Source organism: Lagopus leucura, unplaced genomic scaffold, assembly GCF_019238085.1.
Source record: "Lagopus leucura isolate 7727_CA_CO unplaced genomic scaffold, USGS_WTPT01 Super-Scaffold_73, whole genome shotgun sequence".
NCBI lineage: Eukaryota > Metazoa > Chordata > Aves > Galliformes > Phasianidae > Lagopus > Lagopus leucura.
In genome coordinates this window covers 65,107,230-65,134,820 of record NW_024962252.1, presented here as the reverse complement: position 1 = coordinate 65,134,820, position 27,591 = coordinate 65,107,230, and the positions used below count along the sequence as shown (strand labels likewise).

At 40.4% G+C, this 27,591-nt stretch overlaps 1 protein-coding gene across 1 annotated transcript; it reads right to left on the bottom strand.

Annotated features, from left to right (window-relative positions):
* KCNK1 (potassium two pore domain channel subfamily K member 1) lies at window positions 1-27,295 on the bottom strand. Its single transcript, XM_042895290.1, has 3 exons — window positions 26,940-27,295; window positions 4,959-5,354; window positions 1-2,301 (listed from the first exon to the last, which is right to left on the bottom strand). The coding sequence occupies exons 1-3, from the start codon at window positions 27,292-27,294 to the stop codon at window positions 2,042-2,044; spliced, it is 1,011 nt and encodes a 336-aa protein (XP_042751224.1). The 5' UTR covers window position 27,295; the 3' UTR covers window positions 1-2,041.
* Window positions 27,296-27,591: the final 296 nt, after the last annotated feature.

The window sequence follows — 27,591 nt, the reverse complement described above, 5'->3', positions numbered from 1 at the left end:
TTATTTTTATGCCAGTTTTATTTTATGCCATAGTTTCCTATTATTCACTGTATAAAGAGAAACCTAGGAAAACAAAATCTAAAATGCTGTGCCTAAATTGATTAAACTCTGGTGATTTATGATATATGTACAGTATATAAATATATTTATGTATATATGTACATATATATTGATTAACATTTGTTATAAATAGAACTGTTAACTTAAGCAGTATAAAAATAGCCACTCTCCTGGGAACATGCAAACGCAGTATGCTCTCACCTAATCTATAAAACCCAAAACAACCAAAACCTTTAGCTCTGATTTTCTACAAATATAAATTGAAGACTTTTCGTTAGTTTAGCCATAAAGTATGTTTTTTCCAGTAAAGATATAAAATTGGTTTGATGCTAGCTATAATTAAGTTCAAACACAGAATATTTTGGGTTATTTACTTTCAAGTATTTTTCCCATGTGAGCTAATTCTAGACAAGCTGCTTTTTTTTTTTTTTTTTCTTTTACAGTAAAATATTCTTCAGCTCTAAACACTACAAGCCAAATTACAGGCAATCTGGCATGCTTGCACTGCAGGGAAAAGGCTCTCTTCTACACTATTCCTATGTGGGAGGTTGTCCTAATATGGCTATTTGTGCTCCAGATCTTTTATTCATTGCAAAACATTACCGAGATTCCCATTTTGTAGATTCTTAAGGCCAGAAGAGAGTACTGTCACCACTTAGTCTCATCTCCTGCTCCCTGAAATTCACTTTGAGGTCCCTGCATTCAGCACAGTGACAGGTAGCTGGAGTAAAACACCTCTCCTGTTACAGCCAAAGAGGTTCCAGCTTCAGAAGTTGATGGGATCTTGACTTTGTAGTGACTTTTCCCAAGGGGAAAAAAATTCGGTTCCATCCGGTTCCATCTGAACCAAAATGACATTTTTCCTGTTTTCTTGCCATATGAAAAACTGAAAAATTGTCTGGAAACATTCCATTCTCCTCCAAAGTGCTCTGAGTACTAGCTAGAAAACCAAATAAAGAAAAAGGGGCTGTGCTCAAAGATGACACTACTTCTGTTCCTCCAGATGCCTAACAGCCCAGCACATGCAAATGTAAAAAATGAAACAGAGCTGAGCCCTTACTCTGCTCATAAGACTTCAACCCTTATCAAGGAGAAATACTTAAAGCAGTTGACTATGACAAATATGGCATATGTTGAATTTCAGTTCCCCTTTTCATTTTGTTTCATTCAGCCAAAAAAACCCAAAACATTCCTACACATTCCAAAGGGAAGAGGACTCTCCTTTCCCTGCAGCCCTATTATCCAGCACTTTCGAATGGCTCCTGCAACCTCTCAGAGTTTACATAAGTATTTTTTACAAAGCAAAACAGCATGGAAGACTCAAGGCACATTCTCTTCAGAACAACATTCTTCCTGTGATTAGGAGACATATTAAGGAAGTAGGAAATTTGAATGCAAATGGCCTGGGCAGAGGATGGAAACCTGCTTTTTCATTCCTAGCATTATTGTTTGCACATGCAACTTACTGGGTAATAGAAGGATCAGCTAGATACTCCCCTCCAGCAGGTCTACAGATACTGCTCTGGAAATGTTTTCCAGATGAAGATATTTGGTGTGTTTGGAATAAATCTGTGACTACCTTTCTGAGATAAAGTACGTATTGCAAAGTTTCACCCAGCTGTAAGTCAGGGCATGCAATCAGATGACCTGGATTTCAGTGAAGGCCCTGCTCTCCTAAAGACAGATGAAGTTGCTTGTCTGAGCCTTTCTCTCTGGTACCTCTGAAAGTGATATTCCCACCTCTTTATTTCTCAAGCAAAATGGCCTGATGTTCCCAGTCACATCCTGCATTTCTTTCCCTATTCCCAGGGTGGCTCCCACACTTTTCCCCAGAAGTCCTTCCTATGTTAGAAGTGATGAATCTTTGTTTAAAATAGCACAGTCTTCCAGCTTCAATATTTTCAGGAAAATAAAAGATACATTCTATTTCTTATAGTAAGTAGCATATATGCACCAAAACAATGTTGTGGATGCCCCTGTATTAATTGTTTAGAGAGCTGTCATTGGAAGTTGGGGACTGGGAAGTCACAAAAGGCTCATTTGCCTTCTGATCGTCCTTCATGGAGGCTGCTTGGTCTGAGATGGAGGAGAAAGAGAGCTGGTCATGTTCCATTATATGCACGTGGTCCTCTTCCTTGTCCTTCTTCACATAAAACAACTTCCTAAACTTTTTGAGCTCATGGAGTTCACAGAATGTCTCAAGAACCACCAACATCGCAATGAGGCCCAGCAAGAGGTAACCTGGGTACAAAAGGAAAAAAAAAAAAAAGGCTGTAATTATTATCAAATTGAGTGGGGCTTGAACACTTTTAACCCTGTATCTTCCTCCATATATTCCACCCCTGCCATCTCTGAATATTATGTTAATCTTCTCTCTGACCCAGTTTGGGCTGTCAAATCCAGCCCCTGCTCTCTTGCATTCTACAATCAACAAGACTCCACATAATAATTTTTAAAAAGTAAGAGTAGTGGTTTAGAATCTGTTGCAACTGTACCAGAGAAAAGTATGTAAAAGCATTTAACGAACTGGAATCTTAAAATTTAACTTAACAAGCTTATTGATTACACACTCTCAAAATATTTTTTAACTCTCAGACTGAGACCTTTAGAATCGGGGTTCCAGATGACTAGCAGCTCATTATGCTCTTTTGTTTTTCACTCCAAATGTGTAACTGAATTGGAGTAAAGGCATTAAAATGAGCATTTCTTAATCCCAATGCTTCATTAGATCCTTGCAACTCATCATTACAACGTATCAAGGATCATGACAACTTGAATAATTTATCATTTCAATGAGTAAATCAAGCAGAAGTGTATAATTATTAATAAAACATGCTCATCCAAAGGCTGAATATTAAATGTGCTGAAAGATCAACACAGATTAATTACTACAATCTACGCATGGACAATGCTCTGTTACCAAAAGGCATAAATATTTTACAAGCAGTTGCAGATTATTCACTAAAAATAACATTTCCTTCTCTCTTCCAGGAGCACTGTTAAATCAATACTGCAATACCAAGAGCTGATCTAAATCAACACTATAGCTAAAATATATGAACTGTTTTTAATCTTTATCTCATGAATTCAAATGGAACGTATGCATTAGCACAGGGAGGAAATAACAAAGCTATGCCAATTAAAAGGCATCTATAAATCTGCAATGAGAACTTTTAATCATTTCTGAAACACTGTCCAAGTAATCCAACACTTCATTTAGGACACCTGCATTTTCCTTGGAAAGCCTGCAGTAATCATTAAGGGTTTTCAGATCTGGGACTCCACAACTTTTCTTGGAAGAAAATTTAGGTTCAGAAAGAGAACAATATTTTTACACATTGTGTTTTGTTCCATGACTTGTTTGCATGAGAGAAGAAAGGCTAATTCAAAAGTTACGACCTTGGATTATTTTGTTTCAAATTAGAAATAAATCACTTTGCCTATTGGCTACTTTTTCCATTTAGAATTTCTTTCTGTTTGTTTTCTAAGCATTCTAAAGCTTGAAATTGAAAAGTTGTCTGTGTACTGAAAAAGAAAACTTGACTTTTCAGGTTAAAAAAAAAAAAATTAATCCCAAATGTCATCTTACAGTTTTTAAGGTTTCAGAATTTTTACGATGTATTTATTATGCATGACTTTCACCACTCAATCATTTAGCATCACCAGGTTAACTCTGGAGATCAGCAGGATAGTAATTAAAAGCTACTGTCGGTAACATAAACAGGATGGGGAAACGAAAAAATCTGAAATGACCCAAATATTGCACTTCAGATGGGGCCTCACAAATGCAGAGGGTGACAATCACCTCTCTCTCCCTGCTGTTCCCCCTCTTTTGATGCAGCCCAGGATACTGTTGGCCTTTCAGGCTGCAAGAGCAGCTTTGAGTGGCTTTTCATCCACCAGAACCTCCAAGTCCTTCTCCCAGTCTGTACACATAGGTTGGATTGCCCTGACCCAAGTGCAACACCTTGCACTCGGCCTTGTGGAATCTCAGTAGTTTCATGTTAAGTTTTGGCTAGTTCAAGGACTTGTTTCCAGGAATGCAAAACACAAAACCAAGCTAATGGACACTTTGACTACATTATGATTACTGGATCACGTATGGGAGTCCAGATAAAGACATGGTAGCCTAAGACACGGACCTGACAGGATGGCTTGCTGTTTTGGCTACTTAAATCTTTCAATGAGTGCCTCTGCTGAACCAGGACTGTGCAGACCGAAGCCAGATCAGAAACATTCATTCAGAACATCAACACACAGATCACTTTCTCGGTTCTACTTTTTCACCTAATCACTGATCACTGTGCCACTGCTCTGTGTCAGACCTAATTAAGCAATTATAATTTAACATTCAAAGTCTTGCTGTATCATCATTTCACTCTATTTGTATTACTTTGACAGCTGATAGGTCCTAAAGCCAGCTACAGCTAGCTTATGTTACAACTGGAGTAAGAAATTTTGCTCTTCTGCCCATTTCCCATTCCTCCTTTATCTCTGTCTGCCTGTCATCTCACCTTACAGGATGACCTTGGGCTACAAGGATCATTTTCTGACTCTGTGATGCTCTGTGTAATCTTAGCTCCACGTGCTCCTATCCATTTTCATAACAATAACATGAACATTTTTTTGCTATTATTAATAAGATAGTATATAGATATGTTTTAGCACAACAGAGTTTTGTTTTCAGATTCTCCTTTCTTAACTAGGAAACTGACTATTTAAAGCACAGTTGCCTATAGTTGCCTTCAGCTGCAACACTGCATAGTTAGCAACAACACCCAGTTTGCAAGCTGACAGCTCACAAAACAATCACCAACTCTGGAAGAGACACATAATGCCTATTTTTTTTAATTTTTAATGAAGTGTCTCTTAGGTAACTGGTCAGCTTGAACACTTACATGTAATTCCAATTTTATACAGCTCTCGGAATTTTTGATTGTAGCCTTCTCCTGGCACATAGTCTCCTAGGCCAATAGTGCTCAGGGAAATGAAACAAAAGTAAAAAGACTCCAAAAAATTCCAGTCATCTTCCAGAACAGAAAAAATTGCTGCTGGGATAAAGAAAAAGCATGAGACAGTGATGAACCCAAGGACTACAGCGTGGATGATGGCAACAATCTGCTTGGAGAAACCCCAGCGAATGTGGAAATAGAGTACAGGCCGCCTGGTGACGTAAACAATGATGCGCTGTACCACTGCTGTCAGGAAAAGCAGCGTAAAGGGGATCCCGATGACCGAGTAGATGATGCAGAAGGCCTTCCCTCCATCAGATAAAGGCACTGTATGTCCATAACCTAGAATAAAGCAGAGGGAAAACATAGGCTGAGTCAAAGCTTAGACTTCGCGTATCCATTTCATATTAGATATACTGCGTGAAATAAAGAATAGTGATGGGATCTGCTGACCTGGCTTAAGCAGGTAAATGGAGTCTAAGTACTGACAAGAAGGAAATGAAAATCCAAAAATATTCTTCTATTTCAAAATGGTAAAAGTAACTATATTAATGCTTATTTTTAAGAAAAATGTAACATGTACTCAACAGCAGGAAACCTACAGCAGGAAAACTGCTTAATTCTGGGTTTTCCTACTGACCTTTTTGCTTAGTTTTACCAAGTGATGCAGCAACTTCTTTTACTCACCTTGTCAAGAAGAATCATTCATACTCCAGAAAAGCATTCCTAGATCTACATAGTAGTAAAATGCTCTAAGTCCTTATGTGAAAAACATTGAAATTGGACTTAAAGCATTTAAATCAACACTCCAGACTGTATGCTTCCATACTGCCAAGAACTGTTTAGATAATAAAGCATCCAGCATTACGAGCAGAGCAAAGATTTTCACAGGAAAACTCAGGGGATCAAATGAATATGGCTGGATTTCTGCCTTGTTGTTTGTGCTACAAATACCAACAATCATTTGTTTCAAGTGCAGAAATCACAGAATCATAGAATTGCCTTGGTTGAAGAAAGATCATCTAGTTTCAACTGCCCTGCTATGTGCAGGGTCACCAACCACTGGACCAGGCTGCCCACAGCCACATCCAGCCTGAAATGTATTCACTGTTTTTTGTTGTTGTTGTTTGGTTTTTTTTACAAGGCAATCAAGGCCCATCTCAATTCCACAAATGTGTGGTGCAATTACACCTGTACACAGCGCTAGCAGCTATGCCATCAAATGTGCTCAGCCTGGTTTTAAGTGCAAATCATGGGTGCAAAAAAGAACAGCAAAGCTTCCACTTTCTGTTCTACTCATCCCTAGAAACGTTGTACATCTAAACTGTTTTTGACTGTGAGTAAGTGCTGAGCTGACATCTCCTTGGCCTTCTCCATCAGAACCTCAGGCCTTGCCCCTCAGAGATGTCCCAGTATTCATCAAAGCAGATCCCATAACTTCATATGTAAATGATGGCATTTGTTACGTATTTCATTTAGCATTTTATCCTACTCACTTTCCAGTGCTATTTTATGATCCAGTTGCCCAGTGGTTTTTCCATCCTTACAACCTTAATTTTGTGTCTTTAGTCTCTTTTCTAGCTCATCTACAAACACATTAATATAATTGAACAGCACTCATCCAAAAAAAGGCTTTTGAGGAACATTCCTTGTGACGGAATCACAAAATTACCAAGATTGAAAAAGACCTTCAAGATCATCCAGTCCAACCATCTACCTATCACCAACAGTACTCACTAAACCATGTCCCTCAACACAAAATCCAAATGCTCCTTGAACACCTTCAGGGTCAGTGACTCCACCACCTCCCTGTGTAGCCCATTCCAGTGCCTGACCACTCTTTCAGAAAAGTAGTATTTCCTAACGTCCAGCCTAAATCTCCCCTGGTGCAGCTTGAAGCCAATCCCTCTAGTTCTATCACTGGTTACACGAGAGCAGAGGCTGACCCCTAGCTCACTACAACCTTCCTTCAGGTAGTTATAGAGAGCAATAAGGTTTCCCTGAGCCTCCTCTTCCCCAGACTGAACAATCCCAGCTCCTTCAGCTGCTTCAGTCATCTACCTCAAGAACTAACCATTTTCCCCCACTGTTTTTTTTTTTTTTCTTCTTTTTTCTCTGTTTGTTTAATCTTTCTCTTATATCCATGTCTGCTTTTAGCCATTTCTGCATCTTTTTGTTGCTTCCTTGCACCATTACTTCTTCAGGGAAATGGCTTTCTATGATCCTTCTATAAAGTTCATAGCATGCACTGGTTCTACGCAGATAATAAAACATATGCCCATTTGCCTTTTCAGCAAAAACTATAACATTCAGAAGCCTTAACAACTGCAATCCTAAAACATTTTTATTTTTATAAAACCCTAAAACTTTTGTTATGACAAAGGAACCTCACGAAGACAGTATTACTGACATTCTCTTTATTACACTGATGATATTTAATCTGTCAGAGAGGAGTTGAATGGAATTACTATGGGGGACAAGAATTAACCTGCCCACGTAGCATCTCTGAGAACTGGCACACCGATTATCAAGACAGAGTCTAAGATTTATGATGGGCTGTAATTTCTTATGTATAATCTGAACATCAGACTACAATCACTTCCTTAAAAACACGGACCTTTGAAAAACCAAACTTTCAGAAAAGCTGCCAAAACACAGCAAAGTGACACTGAGTTTAAAGAGTATTATTTATACCTAACTCTTTCTATTGACTATTCATAAGTTAGAAGCATCATTCCTTCTAGAAAACTCACACAGAAATGCATACAAGACCAGCAGTATATGCCGTATTAAATAAGATCAACCCTCCATCTAGTTCAGCATCCTGACATGGACTTTTACTTAATTGTTCATACAAAGAGCAAAACTTCTCAAGATGTGCATGTCTGGTTTTCAGTTATGACTATGTATTGGAAAAAATCTCCTTAAAAATTTTTAACTCTTATGACTTGGAGAGCTTCAGCTGTTGTGAGTTTACACAAATACACAAAACATCTCTACCTGCTTGGATGTAGTTTTGAATGACCCTCTATTCTACAAAATTTCTTATTTTAAAAAATAATTTAATATGCTTTAACTTTTTTATATTGACTTTGTTGCAGAGAGTCACACAGGTCAACTACGTGCTCAATAAAATTAGACAACAGACACCTACTACACAGAATGAAAGAAACACTACATTATGCAGCAGATCTATACATGCCAAACCATCTACTCAGACTCAAATTATCTCTTGGGAAAGGTATTTTGCCTTTTCTACTTCTATCAGCCATGCATTGGGAAAAACAAGTGAACAACTTCAGGGATGAATACATAGGCAGGTAGTTAACAACTTCTTAGCACACCATCAGATGTAAACCTCTCTCCTCCCTGCTGTAGGGAACCTGCTTTGGCAGGGGGGTTGGACACCATGATCTCTGGAGGTCCCTTCCAACCCCTACAATTCTGTATCACAGATGGGAAAAAAGAATTTGAAGGACTGGAAAAATAGGCAAAAACTGGTTCATAGATTAAAAAAAGTGCAAATCAGTAGTGCTGCGCTTCTGCTAGAAAGGATTTTTCAGAACTTTCACTCAGAAGTTTGAGACAGTTTAAAACAACTAAAAGACGACATTTAAAAGTTGTTTGAAAAAAAGCAGAAGGAAAAAAAATCAAGAGGTCACAGTTGAGTTTCTTTAAACAAGTCTGAGAACTCCGATGTCCAGCCGGGACAGAAGAAGGAGAAAAAAAATCCCATTTATGGTGGGCATTTTTAAACAAAGGAAATCCATTTGCATCACATTTTCGCTGCCTCCTCAGTTGAGCCACTAATGGAACTGATTCTGTGTGCGCTGGGAGGAGGAAGGCATGCTGTAAACCGAACTGATTAAGTGACCTGGGTCAAAAAAATGAGGGAAAGTGAGGAGGCAATTTGCTTGCAACTTAGTTCATTTCTCTAATTAAAGCTTATGGTGCAGTCCTCAAGCAGCTGCAGCAGCCTAATTAGGAAGGCGACGAAGGGCGTGGCAGAAACTGCTTAAGACAGTTTTGTCATAAAGGAAATCATTAAGTCCTTGCTCACACAGCAGCATTAAGGGTGATTTAAAACTCCCCAGTTGTAGTGATTTGATTTAGTGCTGCTCCAGCTCCCTCCAACGACACATCCCTCCAACGTCTCTAGAACAAAAGCGGTAAAAAATATTTAAACAATTAAGTTAATCATAAAAACTACATCTTTCCCATAATGATTTTTCACCTTATCACTTCTCAGAAAAGAGAATTCTATTTTGCCAATTACAAGTTACAATTTCACTGCGAAATTACACAGGTTTCTTCCAAAGCAGAGACTCCAACATACTGACATGCATCTCTGTACTGACTGACTGTACACAGCTTCAGTTCCTTCTGAAACCATCTTCTACTGCGTCAATGCCGAAGACTATTAATTCCTCAGAACCACCGTCCTGCCAGCTGAGACTGGAGTTAGCTCAGAAAGAACTGGTTCATATAATGAGCTCATTAACGTTGCCTTCTGCACCAAGAAAGGTGGAAATGGCATTGAACGCAGTCAGTTTTGTAATAAGATTGTGTAAGTCACTTGCGTGGCTGTAAGGATCATCTGAATCTAAGGTATCAACCCAATGACATGGATATAATGGTACCTACATTTAAAGGTGGCTTCAAAACTAATTTCTACCAGAACAGTTGTACATCAAAGCATTTATATCTTGGAAAGTATATAAAGGTTACCACATCTGCTCTTACACAGGAAGGAATATTTCACCTGTCCGAAGAAAGAAACAGGTCTAGAAACTCTGCCTACAGATTTCAGGAAGAGGGGATGCTGATGAATAAAACTGTGGAAAATGTCTGAAGGAGAGCAAGAAATATTCCCCATATATAGGTAAATACATTGTGATAAAATATTTGCTTTATGATCTTACATTTGGTATTGAACCGCCAAAGGGTTTGTATCACTGCTGGCAAAAAAACACTCCTGTTTAATTCCTGTCCTACTAATATGTCATAGGTCAGCCTAAACACAGACACAGTGATCTACTGACACATAACACACCCATTTTCAGAAAGCACAGCAATCCTACGTGAATAGTTTAGTCTGCATGAGGTTTTATTGAGCTTGATCTTTGCACAAGATAATGCTTCTGTTGGGAAATTACTTTGATGAAATAAATACTTTGCAGCAAAAAAAATTACATTAAAATTAGTCAGTTTTTTAAAAAATAATATATGAATAATTATATTTTTAAATGTATGTTGTAAGCATTTGGAACTCAACATACAAATAACTATTCAAAATAAAAACAGTAAGAAAGATACCTATTATCACACTAGAAACACAGTGGAAAAGGAATGATTATAGTGAGCACTGTGAGACAGAGTCTATACCAGCATCATCACTATTTAACCTACCTCCCTTTTTTCCCCATTTTTAAAGTAGCAGTCATCAATGAGAAAAACACTTAAAGAGCAATTTTGAGAAATAAATAAAAAAAAAAAAAAAAACACAAAACATAGTAATGGAGATCATCATTAAATGGCGCAGTATGGGAGAGAAAAACAACAGCATGTGCATATTACAATTCCCTTTTGGAGAAGAACTTCTAAGCTCCCCATCTCAAAATCAGCCTCACATTTTTTCATACATTCTCACAGAATCAGAATCACAGGCTGTGGTTGGAGGGGACTTCTGGGTCCATCTGCTCCAACAGAGTCTGGCTCTGTCCACTTAGCACTTTCTCTTCATGTATTTACAACCACTGATTAGATCCCTCTAAGCATCCTCTTCTCCAGGCCAAACAGCCCCAGATTTTTTTGATGGGAGGGGATGCTGAAGTTCCACCATCATTTTTGTGGCCCCATGTCTCTCATATGCTGGGGAGCCCAGAACAGGACACAAAACTTCAAGTGTGGTCTCACCAGTGCTGAGCATTGAGAAGGATCACCTCCCTCCATCTGCTGGCAACACTCCTCACGCAGCCCAAGACACCATTAGCCTGGATGATATTAAGACTGCCCTACATCACCATACATATCATGAAATACTCCAGATGGGAGACCAAAATTGTGCCATGTGCATGTCTTTCCAAGTCCTTTTATTTTCTTTCCTATATCAATTATGCATCAAGAGGAACTGTGCCACTGTAAATATTCAGAACAAGTAACAATAAAACACAAATATCCTTTTGTTTCTGTCTCCAAATTCTGACATACTTTCATATGAATTATTATTAATCTTTTCTACCAAGTAGAAATGAAAATTTAACATGTTCATACAAACTAGGGAGAAAAAACATTATTGAGGATTGATGAAAAATAGCTTTGCAGTGCTCCACCCTTGAGTTAGCTATGTCTCTATCCATAAAATAGTAATACAGCAATGCATGTTAAAAACATTTTTTTCAACTAAGTACAAGTGACATAATATTAAGCAGTACAACTACCCTATTACCACTTCAATCACCAAGAGAAAAGCTGCAGCCAGTGCTGGGGGGCCTTTGAAAATTATATACTTAGGAATGGTAATTTTCTATTTAAATTTTGACAATTTTGATACCCAGAGGCAGCAGGAGAAATAACAAGATGTCATGAAAAAGGAAATCTTTTGTGTTTCACTTGTTGACAAAACTAGTCCTTTAAAATAAGAAAACAGCTTGGTTGTGCAACAAGAGCTGAGATCTTATTTTAAATTTTTCATCTAAGTTTTACAAAACAAACAAACAAACAAAAAAAACCCCAACATTTGATCATACTATCTAAGGCATCAAGTATATGCCAAGTCCTGTCCAGAACGAATTACTTTAACTATAGGAATATCAAGTATAGCAATGGAAGAAATAAAGGTGGAAAAAAGGTAAGACTTGCATAGCCACTTTGTTTGCATTAGCACAGTAGATGTGGATCTGTACAGCAGAATAACTGATTGCACAGGCCTAAGGTCATTACATTTGGGAAAGCAGGAGTTTAGCTTCAGATTTGCTTTACTTTTTTCACAGAGACTGGATGCCCATTTTAGTAGTTGAGGTGCACTTCATAGCTCTTCAGTGTTGCCTCCATCAGCTTTGTTCCACTGAAGAGAAATCCAGTTTGTATGCTCCAAGGCCTGTCCATGGTGCATTCCACCAGTGGAACGATCAGGAGACTTGGTTCAGCAGCACACTCCTGACCTGAAGCAAGGCACTACTGCAGATGTACCCACACAGGGCTAAGAAATCTGGTAGACTGCAGCAGCCTTCAAAAGGTTTGAAAATTAGCTTAAAAGTACCTCTGCAGCATCACCTCCTGCACTCACATTCAGCAGGCCCCTGCCAGAGCAGTTTAATTGTGCAGCTCCTTATATGAGAAATGCTTCCTTTTCTCTGATAGGCTCCAGTTTTCATAGGAAATACCTTCATTTATAAATAGTTTCTGAATTGCCATGATGACTCATACAGATGGAAGATCAGCGATGACAGCATTAACACTCCATGGGGCTACCTGAACCACAGGTCGCTCAAGAAAATACAAGGACACTCCATAATCTGGAAGGAAACTAGACATAACTAAGTCAACCCAAACAAACACTAATACTTCCTTAATTCTAGCCTAATTCTACACTTTTTTCCACCACATGGTTCACTCCATGTCTCACTCATCATATCACGCGTACCAATGCAAAGATTACAGATGGATGGGCACTCTGAATGGCTAGTAATATTTTGATCATTTACTGTGACTATTGTTTTAGTCAGTTATTACCTATAGTTTCTATTTAATGTAGTGGAAAATATTACCATCACTGCTGTACAGTTATAATGATGAACTAGTCACACACCAGTGGCTATAAGGAAGTGCTCAGCACAATGCTGCACAGGAAAATGGGTTCTACCAGAGCTGTGCAAATGGTAGTTTCACTACACAAGCCAAATAAAGCCAAAAAAATCAAGTACAGAAATTAGTAAGTCCTTTCCACACCCCAGATGATTATTGGTGAGTGGTTGGTGAAGTAACATTTCTTTTCAGTTCAGGGTTAGAGAGAAACACAGCTCAAAAGGTAATAACTTTAAGTGAAAAATGAGAGCATTCTTTCATGTCGCAGCCTGATACAGGATCTCCCTAATCCTGCCTGGATACATTACATCTGAGTAAAGCACTCATCAGCAGTCCAAGAGGACCCTCAAACAGTCTAAACAAAAGCAGATTGCTTGCCCCTACAAAAGGGCCTGCTGCTTAAAACTACGCAAGGCTCAATTTCCAGGGCTATTAAACATGCCGTTAGAAAGGACACATGCTCTATAGGATAAGCTTGAGTTCTCCAGACGCTCAACTGGTAGAGCTTTCCCATTTGCCATGTGTGAACACAAAATCAGCTCTTTTTAAATCCTACTGTAAGCTACCCAGTTCCTACAAAACCATTAATTGTGAAAATTCTCCAACAGCATGCTAAACCTTCAGCCCAATGTGAGGTTTGTGGGGGCTGGACAGAGTCCTGATAGCTTCAACCATGTTTTGTGGAGAAATGTGCCATTAAGGACTCCATGTTCTATGTGTACACAGTGCTCAAGACAGAAGCAAAGACTGGATACATAAGCGTATTCATCAGACAAGGCTGCTAAATCGATGTGTCAAAGCATTCAGGCTTCAATTCTATCACAGATGACAGTCAAAAGATATGCAGGCATTGCTGCGCTTGCTAGTTAAAAACAACAGCAGCAAAACTTACTAAGGTTGTTTTAAAACCTGAAGTACATAAATATATTATATATATTTTATACTGTATATACTATATATGTATACTGGGATTTGGTTCCTCTTAGTGCTCTTCTGGATTTAAGACCCTATAAGGGTAAAACGCAATCAAACCAGAATTCTGTTGGTGTTTGCCTTCCCCCCAGCTCTCAATAACAGCACATTGCCAGAAATATTTATCCAAAACCAGAGCATCACATTTTTAAAAGTGCCACTAGCAGTCATTTAGCATAAGTAATGCAACATGCATCTTGAATCAAGAGTTCCCCTGAAATCTCAGCTTCATAATTCAATGTGGGGGGAAGAGGAATACAAAAATGACAAAAGTTTGCTGAATAAAAGATAACACCAGCAGGTCAAAAGCAAGGTTAGACTTCCTGAGGGCTACTCAGAGAATTCAGCAAAGAGAATTCCAGTTACTGTTTCATTAGCTTACCTGCCTGCTAGGCAACAGATGGTAAAAAAATCTGTTCCGAAGTACCCCCTCCCTCCTACCAGACTACTTTATTATGCATTTTTCCTAATAGAAAAACTGCCTCAGAAACTAAAATTTGATAAAAGAGAAACATGAATGGATTTTAGAAAGGAACATCTACTTGTAGTTCTGTGAATGTTAGAAAACGAGGCAAGGTTTTGCGCTTATCTTTTGTTAAGGGTTTTTGCTCTATTAGGTTTAACAACACACGTGCACACGTGCGTACTACATTATATATACATATTATATTATATATTGCAATATAATATTTCATATTACAATCATGGGTTTTTAAAGCGACTGATTGCCAAGATTAAAAAAAGCAATCAAAGAAACAGGTTTATTAAAAAGCTTAAGAACTTTAACATCAATTCTGAAGTACTGAAAAAGGTACAAACCTTTCTGCAGTTCTTCCTGGGATTCACAGCCCAGAATGTTCAGTGTGGAGGAAAGATAAATAAATCTTCACATGGAAAATGCTTTCGCAAAACAGAGAATGCAATGTTACTGAATAGATTTAGTCACTACTTTGTACATGACAGTGATCCTCCCATTTCTTGTGGTAATTTGGCGAAATCATTGTGATACATTTGCCTTGACTACAGCGTAAGTGATATACCTTGAACAACAGTAATACTTCCAGATTTCATCCTTAGATATGGCAGTCTGCAACAATGACACCTACAAAAAAATTCATTTCAGTAGCTTAGGAATGTACTTAGCATTTAAGTGGCAGTGAACCTGTGAAGATACACACATTGTGAAGAGAATAGCAAAAGATGGAGCTGCTTCTGTCTCAGAAAACGTCTGGAACCGTGGTTTCATTTCATGCTGCAATTTTCTCTTTCCCCACCTCCTCTAATTTTCCTGAAATGGGATTTAAAATTCTATCAACTACTTCAGTCTTCCAACATCTGAAAGACGTTGTTTACGCGCGCTATACTACAGGGATGTGCCAGCTGCCACTGCTGAGCCCAGCACCTGTGCAGTACAGTATTCAGCTTGAAAAGAACGAGTCTAGTGCTGCTTACTGGGAAGGGGCTTCTAAAAATTGATAATGAGCACCTGGTACCATCCTGAATTTATCTTGGGAGGTGTCAAAAGCTTTGAATGTGTTGCAGTGGCACTTACTGCAGTACTTTCATCACATCTAATTAGTGAAGAATACCTATCTAGCCTTGCTAAGTTATCATTTCTTGCACTGAAATGAGCCACAGTTGTTCTTCCTATCATCTGGGAATAAAAAGAAACAACCAGCTGCATATTAGTATGCTTCCCACCTCTACTCTGGAACAAAAATTGCTTTATTGCACCATCAGGAAGAACAGAGCATGAAAACAGTGAATGAAACTGGCATTGTGAGCAGTAAAGAATTATCATGCAGCAATGAAAATTAAGCAATTTCATGCTGGGAAGTTGAAAACAAATCCGTAAGCAGCATATTTCCATTAAAATGCAACCTCACATGGAAGAGAGTGTTATCTACTAAATACAATGGGGAATAGGAATTTATACTTCTAATCTTGCAGCTTATTTGATATGTGGAACTCAGGAAAATGACTAGCACCAGCTCCCTCATTTGGCAGAGAAAGACACGCACTACTTACATATCTTCACAAGATGCCTCAATATTTCAAACTCAAACCAATCAGATGTGACAATGCATTGGCATGTAAATAAATCCTTTACCTGCAGTTTTAATAGCTACTTCTTAGAAATGTGAAGAATTCAAAAACACAAAGAGCAAAAAAAGAAGCAAATCAACACGAGCTGCAGCAATCAGTGAATCATCTGACCGAAATATAGAGAACTAAACTGCATCAGTCTCCACTTTCACGGAAGGTATGTTTCATCTGGAATATTTATTTCTAACTTGAAGTTAACACAGCTTCTAAAATTAACAGTTTACAAAAGGGCCAAATTGAAATATTTCTCAGATGAAATGGCTTATGTTAAATCACAGTCCTAAACGTGATGTTTGACAGTACTCTGCTATCTGCATACAGTCTAGCTGGATGTACTCACCACTTTATGTTCAAAACATAAAGATATACTACAAAATAAAGAAAATACTTCAGCTGTCATGAGAGCTAAGCCACTGAACTGTAAACAAATTCTACAAATATTGAATATTGGATCATTCACATGCTTAGTACAGCCCATAATAGCAAACACCAACTGCAGCCATAAACTCAATTAGTCAGACTAAAATTGGGATAGCCACGATTATCACTGCTGTTTATGTGCTACCAACAAGAGGAAAGCAAAAGGAAAGAACAGCACTGTAGTTGCACATGCTATGATGAAGAAGCATAGATAGCTTTGTTCAACTAGAAATTATTTAGAAATAAATAGCAACGTAGCATTGAGAAAGGCAAACTACACATACAAGACATTTGGACAAAAATATAAAGATATGAACAGAGCAACTTCAATCACCATCAAACACCAAACTGCCTGTTCAGACTAATGGTAATTTATTTTAAAATGATGTTTCTTTAGTTTGCTAGCAAAATGCCTCTTGGTCAGATATTTGACATCTTTGGAAATTCTTGCAACCACAGTAACAGACTTCAGATCTCATTTCCTTAAGTCCCAGTATCTTAAAGTTACATATGCATGTGAATCTGCCTAGCAACCACTCAGCCCCCTTCTATCAGTGCATTTGCAAATGGCCAACGAGAAAAAGGCTAGACTGATGCAACCCATGACTAAGGGAAGTGGGATGCTGTAAGCAGGAGCTCTCAGACCTCTGTACATTGTGGGGAGGAGAAGGTGATAAGCCGGCTGGTAATCCCAAAATAAAGGCCTGGCACTGAAGAGCCCAGGTCAGCAAAGTGTAAATTGACAGTTCGCATATCTTACCAAGGGAAGTATTTCTTTGCAAGCATCTGGCCCCAGGAACACATACCTGGTTTCTTGTAATCGTCGGTGATCAGGATTTATAAAGAGCAACTAAACAGAGTAGTATGACTGCATTAGCTCCCTAGTTTCAAATATGATGAAATTTATCATATAACACTAATTATCTAGTGGGAAAAAATACAGCTCCCCTCAAGATGCATACATCTCAGGTACAGCAAATAGATTCCTGTCAGGGTGTAGAAATACTTCAGTGATGGCACCTGTTTTAACAAACAGAGGAGCCCTGTAAATTTTTTTCAGTTTTGCTAGCTATCATTTTAATCTTGCTTGAAATAATGCTTCTTCACAAGGCGCAGTCAGCAATTGTCTGATGCATCATCAGTACAGGAAACACGTTCTTAGGTTGCTGGCCCCTTTCTTACATCTGCTGTCAATTTGGCTGCACGCTTTGGATTCCTTTCACACTTGCACCAAATTGTTACATGAGGCACCTGATTTAATCTAAGATGTCCTGCTGAGAAAGAAAATCTTTTCCCTTTGTGGGTCTACCCCTATTGCACAAGTTGTAGCTTACCTAAACGCAGCAACTCAGAACTAACTAATCCTGCAGAAAGTGATTACTTTTTTTTCCTAGGCTGATAAGCTGACTCGGCTAACTCTTGTGGTCCAGGAAGCAATAGACCTAGCACAGAGAATAAGGTAGGGCCAGAGGGTGGCAGACAGGAGTCCAAGCTGCGCTCCTTCCAGCAGCAGAGTTGTTACACAGCTCAGCATTTTGATTTTATTTCATCCTCATAAAGAATGAGTCCGAGCACAACTAAGCTGATGTCTCAATGACTCTTGGAACAGCCCAGAACAACATCTGAGAAGCATTCAGTCACTGAACTGGGCCTGGTGTTACCTTTTTGGTTTGGCTGGTGGCTGCTGTTCCAGACTTGGCACAGACTGGAGCCAACTACAATTCCAAATAGAAGCTGGAGGAGACCATCCCTTCCCTCTCTGCACCGATGCTATAACTAGGGGTATGAGGTGGGGGAGGCTGGCCTGCTCTCTCTTTTTTGCTGCTGTTGCCCTTCTCGGTTCTACATCACGTGGAGCACCATGGTGGCAGGCCAGGCACTGGATCCAAACCTGGTTATCTTTCTGTCTGCCTTTAATTCTCTTTCTCCTTTTCCTCTCTCTTTCAAAGTTACTAAGTAATGCAAGGCTTATTTGAATTTCCTATCAAATCCTACTGCTTGGGTAGATAGAACTGTGGGAAGGCCAACGCATGTAGGATACCTGTTTTGTAGAAGTCTCCTATTAAAATCTATCTTTTTTCCTCTTCTGTATGGATCTTGAATACTGTTTTACCTTAATCTAACCAGAAGGATTAGTGAATCCTCCCTTTCTTCACGGACAGGACGTGACACATCCTGAGCAAACACTTTGCTATGAATAAGGACAGGCAATCAGCAGACTAAAGCTGAGCAAACTGTACCTTCTTCCCACAAAGGCTACTCATGCATCTGAAAAGTTATCTGGGCTGTATTAGCTGATAAAAGTCTTGTTATCTGCACTGAGTACACAACGGTACAACCTCCTAGCTGGGAGTGGCAATACTTCTGCAGTCTTCACTGAAAAAAAAAATATGGAAGTATGTATTACAGACTGATATGGAGTTTTTAAGTCCTTGTTCAAGTACATGCAGTTTTCACTACTACTACTACTGAAGAGGAAAAGTATAACTGCCAAAAACCAGTAACAACAACAACAACAAACCCCACAACCATCCAAAGCAAGAAAATGACATCATCAGGAAGTGCATCTGTAAGATGGAAAAAAAATCAGGTTACACTAAAGGAGCGTGGCCCAGGAACAAAGAACTGCAAGGCAACATCACATGATCCTATCCCGATCACTCCTACACAATCTTTCATAAATGTCTTTTCTCCTCTGTGCCTTACTTCATCCTTTTGCAGAATGCATACAGAAGTGCCACTCTGTCACATAAGACACGGAACATAATGAAAGTGCTCCAGAAAGTAAAGCAGTACTTGGATGCAAATGCTTCACTATCTACTGACAGAAGATGGTTCAGAAACATCAGAGATTATCACCCTCTCCCTCTTGAAATCTACAAACATGGTATAATGCAAGGGTAAAATCTGGAACTCAAAAATCTGTTAATGATGTTAAGAGAGTTCCTAGTTTTGGGTGAGCTCCATTACTAGTAACAATATGTGAATGACATTTTCCTCCAAGCCGCGTGCAAAACTGTCAGATGGCAATTACCCCAGAAAGCTTGACCTGAACACGCAATTGGCTTCAATTAGTACAAACAGCTGCACTGAAAGGTCTGACTAAGAGATTTTTGCACTATAGATAGGCGGAATATAAATAAATAACTTCATAACAAAGTAGGGCAGGAACTTGTCCTTCCTCAGATTTTCTCTTTTCTTATCAACGTGAATTGCGGATTGACAGAACACAACATCAGACATTTCTGCACACTGTTTGTTTGCCTAATGGGAGTTACAGTAATGGGGGAGAGGATTTTTCAAAGGACATTGTTTAACTCACCTATGGGCATTAGCATCTGTTATATAACAGCTTCATTACCAAATGCCAACCATTCAGATGATTGACAGCATTTTACATTTGTTCCATGCATCATTCTAACACTTCTCTGTAGCGACATCTTTCAAACAGTAACAGCACATCTTTGAATCTTAGCCATCTTGGAATACTGAGACGGCAGTACAGTAAAGTTAGGCCATAAAAATATGTTACAAGACATGCTGCAAACTATTTAAAATTTAATTGCCCAGTAGATCATACAGCCTGAAGATTCCAAAATTCTAGGAGGAATGATAGTTCTACAGTTCGACACAGTTTTCTCATTTGCGTAGGCTTCAACAGGAAAAACTTATCCCTTTCTTGTACAGTGTATGGTTGGTTAACAGCTACTTAAATGATACAGAGAGTAGAAATCTCATGGCCTTTTCATGTTAATGTTCAATACAACAAGAAATCTTCATGGTTTTTCTCAGCCTTTTATGAAGTTACACATAAAGATTTGTACGCACAGTTGTTGCTTTCCACTACAGCTTTAAAGCCATGACTCCTTCGTGAACTCAGCCTACTTACTATAGGGGAACAGGCAAAATTATAGTATTAGCCTTGCCTTTGCATTTGGTGACTCTGAAGGAACAAAACCCTTTTCAAACTATATAATAAACAAAGGAAAGCACCCACTCTAGCTTGCCTCTGGACTTTGGCACTACTATGCATTGTATGTTGCAATGTCTGAGCCTGGCGATCATATTTTAAAATGTGTTCCTTGTAGGTTTAAAATAACAAAGTAAAAGTCCAACTGTCACGTAAGAGATAATTCAATACAAGTTTTAAGATAAAAGCGTACGTAAGTCCCACTCAATTCAGCACTACCATCATCTTTAGTCTTCCATCACTTTCTCATCTTCTTGCTGTGAAATCATATTGCATTTTAAACCAATTACAGTTAAGTATTCAACACATGCACGTAACAAAAAGGAAGAACAACTTTGTAAAACAGTAAATTTTACAATCACTGTTGTTTGGCTGCTTCCTTTTTCCTCGACACAGAAGGCTTTTGCCCTGCAATTCTGTACGTCACTTAGCTTCAGGACACTAGGTGAGTCACATTTAGGCACATTTAGGAAAGGAAGATTCAAAACCAGACGTGCACTTGTGCTAGAATTCCCACAGGCTTAGCAATTGGGAAGTTTTCTGTAGATCAAACTACTTTTCTCTCTCAAAGGTATGAAAGACAAACCCTGTGCTCATGCTTTTACCCTCACTGCGTGTTTCTTTAAGAAAAACCTGGCAAATAGCTTCTACCAACACTGCAGAAAATATTTAAGCTGAATCAGATGTGTAGCTTTCTATTTTAATGGCATACCACCACATCAATTCCAACTGCATGCAGTTCCTTTACTGTAAACGCTGAAAAATATTCAACATCTAAATAAAATATTTTTGTATTGATTTAGAAAACGACTCCCTTTATACTCACCTCAGCATAACAGTCAGCAATGTCATATAGCAAGTACAACAAAGAAACAAAGTTCCAAAATATAAGTGCTTCCTGATGTTCATTTTCATTTTCATTTGTAAAAGTCAGAACCCTGAAGTTACATTCATCTATTCTTGAGATTAAGTTTCTGCTTACAAAAAAATAATAATAATTAGTGCCTTTTTTCATTGTACAACATATTACTCAACCCTGTCATTTCAGTACTTCCTTTCCCTGAAACTAAGGCACACTCTTGCACTGTAATAGAAGACAGTAAAAGGATGCACAAAGTCTCTACTCTCTGTTAGCTTAACACCAGCCCAGATTCATGATTTTTAAGAGAAGGAAACTGCTATTAAAGTTTCTGCTGGTACACAACATGCAAGTTTGGTGGAGGACATCGCCCTGCTTTCTCTCATGCTAAACAGTGGTGTGGAGACTACTGGGTTGGTCTGTTCTGCTGGTGAAACCTGTTTCCCAGCCCAGCCTCACTCCCCTGCTGCTGTCAGGAAGCACTACTTAAGCACTCTCATTGCTTCCACATCTTTATTCCTCTGAAGCCTAAGAGGCACTGTGATACTTTCTGAAACTGAAGCTACTGGTATGAAAATTATTTGAGAGCCATGGTAACACTGACGATCATCAGCAGGAAAACTCACCAGTTTCACGTCCGTGCTTTAGTGGTGGCTGGGGAACCACTTGGATTGATATGAGGGTTTTCTCCAAGTTTTCATTCTCTGTTTTCAGAGGGGAATGCACACCTTCTTTCCAGTGGAAAGAAAATTCAGGTGTTCTTGAAAAAACCACTCCAATACTTCTCTGAAGCAAATCCACTAGAAAAGCTTTCCTTCATTTCTTTCTTTCTTTTCCAGTTTTTAATTACATTACCTCTTTGTCCTTTGAGAAATGCAATCTTACAAAAGATTTTTGCTAGGTTCTCAGGTGGAAAAGCAGCAGACCACAGGGTCATCACCAGTAACTACTCTAGAATTGGAACTAAACACTGTACAAATATTGTAACCTTTAAGCAGCTGACGTCAGGTCCAGAAACAACACTGGAATTTAGGCAGCTAACTCTAGGAAAAAAAAAAGTTATTGCTACTTTCTATTCCTGAACTTGCTCAGGTATGCCAATCTTTCTCAAATTGAGAACATTTCATTTCTGTACGTGCCAGGAAACATTGTGGTCTTTGTATGTTTTAGCAGCTTGTAGCCCACTTTATAATTAACATGGAGCAGGGGCTCAACCAGGAATTTCTCTGGGATTGTGATGTTCTTCTATAAGGAAAAGTATAGATGATTAAAATGACGCAGTGGATCAAAATGAAACAGAGAACAAAAAACAGCCAACAGACTGAAAAAAACTATAGATTTTAGAAAATGGCTGTTTTGAGTTATATACATGTGGAAGTGAAAATCGCATTCAGTAATGGCTAGGAACTGCAGGATTTGGTTATTAACTGTACACACATTAGAAGTCCTGTTCTGAAGGTGTATGTAAGTTTTAGCTTAGGATTCAATTTAGAGATGTCAGCAGAATGGCAATAAAAGCTCCAACTTTGCAAAAGCATGACAAAGTTTTTAACAAAAGGCAGATTTTTTAAGAGATTACTCTTCCTTTCAAGATATAAGTATCAGAGGAGAAAATAAAACCAATCAGAGTAATAATTAGAAATAATAAGAGGGAAATCAGAAGCCACATCATCTATCTGTGAGAAACTGCAAATAATTTTAACACATCAGAAATAGAGAAGTAACAAAATTAACATTTACAAAAGGAGTCAATTAACAAGCCCAGGATAGAACATCATCAACTCAGTCCTGACCCCAGTTACACTGTGTATCAAACTAGGTTGAATGGACTGCTTCATTCATTTTCTTTTTTTTCTTCCAGAAGAGAAAAAATGACCTTAGACCTAATACAGAAGGATGAGAGGCAGCAACAATAGTCCTTCCAGTGTGGAGAGCTGCTGGAGTAGCTCCACACCACTGAGATGAGAGCAAGGCAGGCAGCACAGCGGGATGCAGAAGTGAGGACAGAGCAGGTAAGGGCAGCACTCCATCCATCACCAGCCACCACTGCTCCGAACAACAAAGCAGTAATGCTATTCCATAGCTTCTCTGGCTTCTGCCAGGATTTAGCCTGTACTACTCATTGGCCTGCAAAGCATAAACACTGGATTAGAGCTAGGGTTGCCACCCTTTATTTCAACAAGTACAAACTGATGGCCGTGGTCACATGAGACGCCTGCAATTACAAGCCTGCATGAGAAGACAGACCCGGATTTCCTCTTTTCTACTTTCTATGTCAATAGAGAACACAAGGGCTTTGTCTCAGGCATACAAGAGGTAATGCCACCAGGCTATTGGCTGGAACTATCACCTCTGGTAAGTAAAAAGCAACTCACATCCTGAAGCATTAAGAAAAGGATATTTCCTTCTCAAAATGTTTGCTGTCATTAATTTTTACAAATACTGGCATTTTGGAAATAGTCATGTAAGTGACTTATCTGCCTCAATCTCAGACAGGCTGATGAGTTGGAGGTTTTTTGCTTTGTTTTCTTAAACTTAAGTCCCTTATCTAATAGTTTTAAATTTGAAGTTGTTTCGACTTTGTTTAATGTTGCCATGCACTCTAAGACAGGGATTGTGACACAAAGCATCCAATCTACCTTCTACCTTATTACATCCTATTTGTCTTGTTTTCTCTTACAGACAAGCACTGTATGTCTTATGAAGCTGTTTTCTCTCTTTTTCCTCAAGAGAGGAGAAAACCTTTAGTTCAAATCTTTGTCCTGAGAAGAGCATAAAGCAAACCTCGCCTTAAAACTCTCCTGTGCCCCAAATGAAAGCACTCTGGGGGTGGACTGAAATAGAGCAGTGGCAAGTCTGGAGCTGCTCTGCAGTCAGTAAAAATGGAAATGTACCCCAAGAGGAGAGCAGACACACAGGCAGACAGAATGACTCTTTCACTCTGTGCATGACTACTGAAGCTATGAGGTGGGACTGGACACCACGCCTGATTCTGGGAGGGTTGGAGATTCATGATCCTTGAAGTCCCTTCCAACCCTGGCCATTCTGTGATTTTAGGACCACCTCCAGATCAGTCTGTAAGGAGACAGCTACAGCAAACAGCTACAGCAAACAGCTATGGCTGTTTCTCCAGTGCCAGCTAACATTAAGCCATTCTCCAGGAGTTTGTGTTCAAATTCCTCCAACCGAAGGAGGGAAAAGAATGTGGTTTCCTTACATCCTAAATCAACATCCAAACAGTCAGCACATTGAAAAGTAACCCCGCCTTGGCATCTTTCTCCGACTCACCTCTTCATCTCTTTCACTTTCCTTACTGAGGTTCCAGCATAAAGAACATTCCACCACACACTGCTGCACAATCTAGCTTTGTCTCCTACAGCATCTTGAGCAAACCACATTTTCCTGTGAGTGCTGTTGCTAAGTAACTAGTTACTCCTACAAGAGAAACGAAGTTCCCTCCCAAAGTTTAGCATCTCCACCCTGGTGAGTAGCTGCAATTTATCATAGGTATTTAAATGATCCACAAGTGCTACACACAGGAGCAACACAAGGAAGCCTCAGTTTTCCACTGGAGACAGAGATAACCAAGTTTAAACTATCATAAAGTTTGTATTTTTACATACAAGAGCAAACAGACGTGGTTTCAATGCAGTCACTGCTACAGCCTGCTGAACCTTCACCCCCAGCCCACAGCAGGGATGTGTTGCAGTTTGTGGCTGTCCTGGGGCAGTCTTCACACACAGCCCGTACGAATTTCTTCCAAGTAATAATTACCTTACTGTTTTTATTTTACAAATGGCATCCATTGAAGAATATTTCAGAATTCTTAACTGGCTTTCTTATCTTTTTCAAGGATTTTTTTCTAGTTAGGATGAAGCCAGCGCACATAAAATGAAAGGGAGGGAACAAGAAGTGGAGTTCAGGGTGCTGAGATCAAACTTTCCCTATGAGTTTTACGTGCATTTGTTCACATGATGAATGGCAAATTCCATCAGCTGAACCTAAGGAACACCCTCCAAGTGCTCCTTGCAATTTCATATTGCCTCTCCTAGCCTAAAAACATGGTACCATCAGTTGGGACCAGCAGAATTGCATCTGTCAAAAAACTTTTCACCTTTCTGTTAAATAAAAACTCTCTGTAATAAGCAGACAACCTGATCTGTATACTCAGTGACTTAAAAAAAAAAAAAAAAAAAAAAAAAAGTTAATGCTTGTTCCAATAATTCAGGCAATGCTAAAATCAACTACACCGCAAAACAGTCAATGCCATTACTGGTATCAGCTGATTAAGTTTGCATTAGTAGTGTGAGCGATCATTTTGGAGCAATGGAAAAAACATGGCATATTTTGTATAGTACCACCTGACTGCCAAGGCTTGGATCTCTGGAAGGGCAGCACTCTGGACAACTTTTAGGTAAATTTTTGAAGCTCTTCTTAATCAAAGAGCTTCTGCTACTGATTTTAGTGAGGAACTCAATTGTTCAGGTTTTCACAGTTCAGCTTCCCAGCATAAATGCCTGAACTCATTCTTCTCAGGGAGGCTGACCACTACACACCCATACCTGAAAGACAACTGTTTTGAAAAATAAGTGCTTACAAAAACTTTGGCTAAAGGAATGTTGACTCAAGATTTTCAAAATACCAATTAACCTGCTATCTGGAACCAAGTGAGCATTATGTAACATTAAGCCAAAACGGACAGTAAAGGGGAAAAAAAAAAAATAACAACAATCAACCCACACACCAAGAAACTGCCACAAACCAAAACACAGTCATTTAACAGCTAGGTATTTCCCCTCAGTTCAGACTGAAAGAAATGCAAAAGAGGCTGAGTCCATAATAAGTGCTTCTAAAAGCAATGAGAAGTTGTAAGATGGGCATCTGGCTGGATTTCCAAAAGCACCTTCCTGGGGGGGAAGGGGAGGAGTAAACCTGGCACACTGCCTGCCTCTTTGAGGACTGAGCAAAGTCAATACTTTTGCTCTCGGTGCTTAGTAGGGCGGACTTAAAAATACAGCTTCATTTTTAATAATTTAGCATGCACAGGGACATCAGTGTAGATGTTTGTGGGAGGCACCACTAATTCATCAGAGACACTTCTTACACAGGAGAATTCTGCAGCTCCTGGGAAATCAGGCGCGGCTCGAACGTCCCCTGCTCTGCCCTACAGCCATTTGCGGGCGCCTCTTTGCTATGATCGTCACAAGGCAGCCCGACACCCTCCTGAAGCCAAGGGCAGGTGGGATGAAAGTTACATCAATGAGATCAACTCAGAGCCTCTGCACCCCGACTCTGTGCAAGGCACACAAGAGTCTCTTCTTGCCTCCATTGCGAGATGCTCCAAATCCGACACTGACCCATAGAACCAGAGGGCTACATTCAGACTGACAGAAAGGTAGAACGACGGATCTCTGGCGGAGCAGCAGACGCCCCGGTGCTGGCTGTGCCGGCGGTACCGGCCGGCCGAGCGCAGCTTCCAGGTGCGGCAGGGCAGCGCGCTCAAACACGGAGGCTCATCGAATTAAAGACGCGCTCTTTCCAGGCACCCACCCAGCCGTTGTTTTTTCCACAGCCAAACGAACGACGCCTCGGCTCGCCCTGCCTCGGTCGCTCCGCCCGCGGCCGGGGGCGGCCTGCTCGGCGGTTGCCCTCCCGCCGCAAGGCCCCGGCCCGGCCGCGGCCCCGCGGGTTCCCGAGAGGCCGCCCCGCTCCCCGCGGCGAGAGGGGCCCCGAGAGGAGCCCCGCTCGGTGAGGCCTCCGGCGCCGCGCGGTGTCGGGCCCGCCGCCGCCTTACCCGTGGTGGAGAGCACGGTGCTGGCGAAGAAGAGCGAGGAGGTGAAGTCCCAGTTCCAGTTGCCCGAGGCGTTGCTGAGCACCGAGACGCCGTAGTTGCTGGCCTCCAGCACCCGCAGCAGGAACTGTTCCAGCTGCTGCTCCGACAGGCACGCGTGCTCCACCAGGAAGCGCTGCTTCAGCTTGCCCAGCTCCTGCCGCAGCAGGTCCTCGTAGGGCAGCTCCACCGAGGAGAAGACGACGGCGCCGAACACCAGGTAGAGCAGGTAGCCCAGCACCAGCAGGGCGAAGCACCAGGCGGAGCGGTGCTGCTCTACGAGCCGCACGCAGGAGCTGCCCGCCAGCGACTGCAGCATCTTCCCGGGCCGCCGAGCGGGAGCGCGGCCGCTGCCGCCTGCAGTTGCTGCGCCTGCCGGCTCGGAGCGCGCGGAGCGGCGCTGATGTGGCGCTCACGTGGCGGCGCCGCGCAGGTAGCGCGCCCGGGGCCGCCCAACCGACAGCCGCCGGCGCGCCGGGCGGGACGGGACGGCCTACCCGCACCCTGCCTCTGTCGGCGTTCCCTGGAGGACGCTGGGCGGGAGTCCCGGTCCAACCCGCTGGGGCGGGGCGGCCGGGGAAGCCAGGCAGGGCGCGTATCCTCCTCCCCTTTGTAC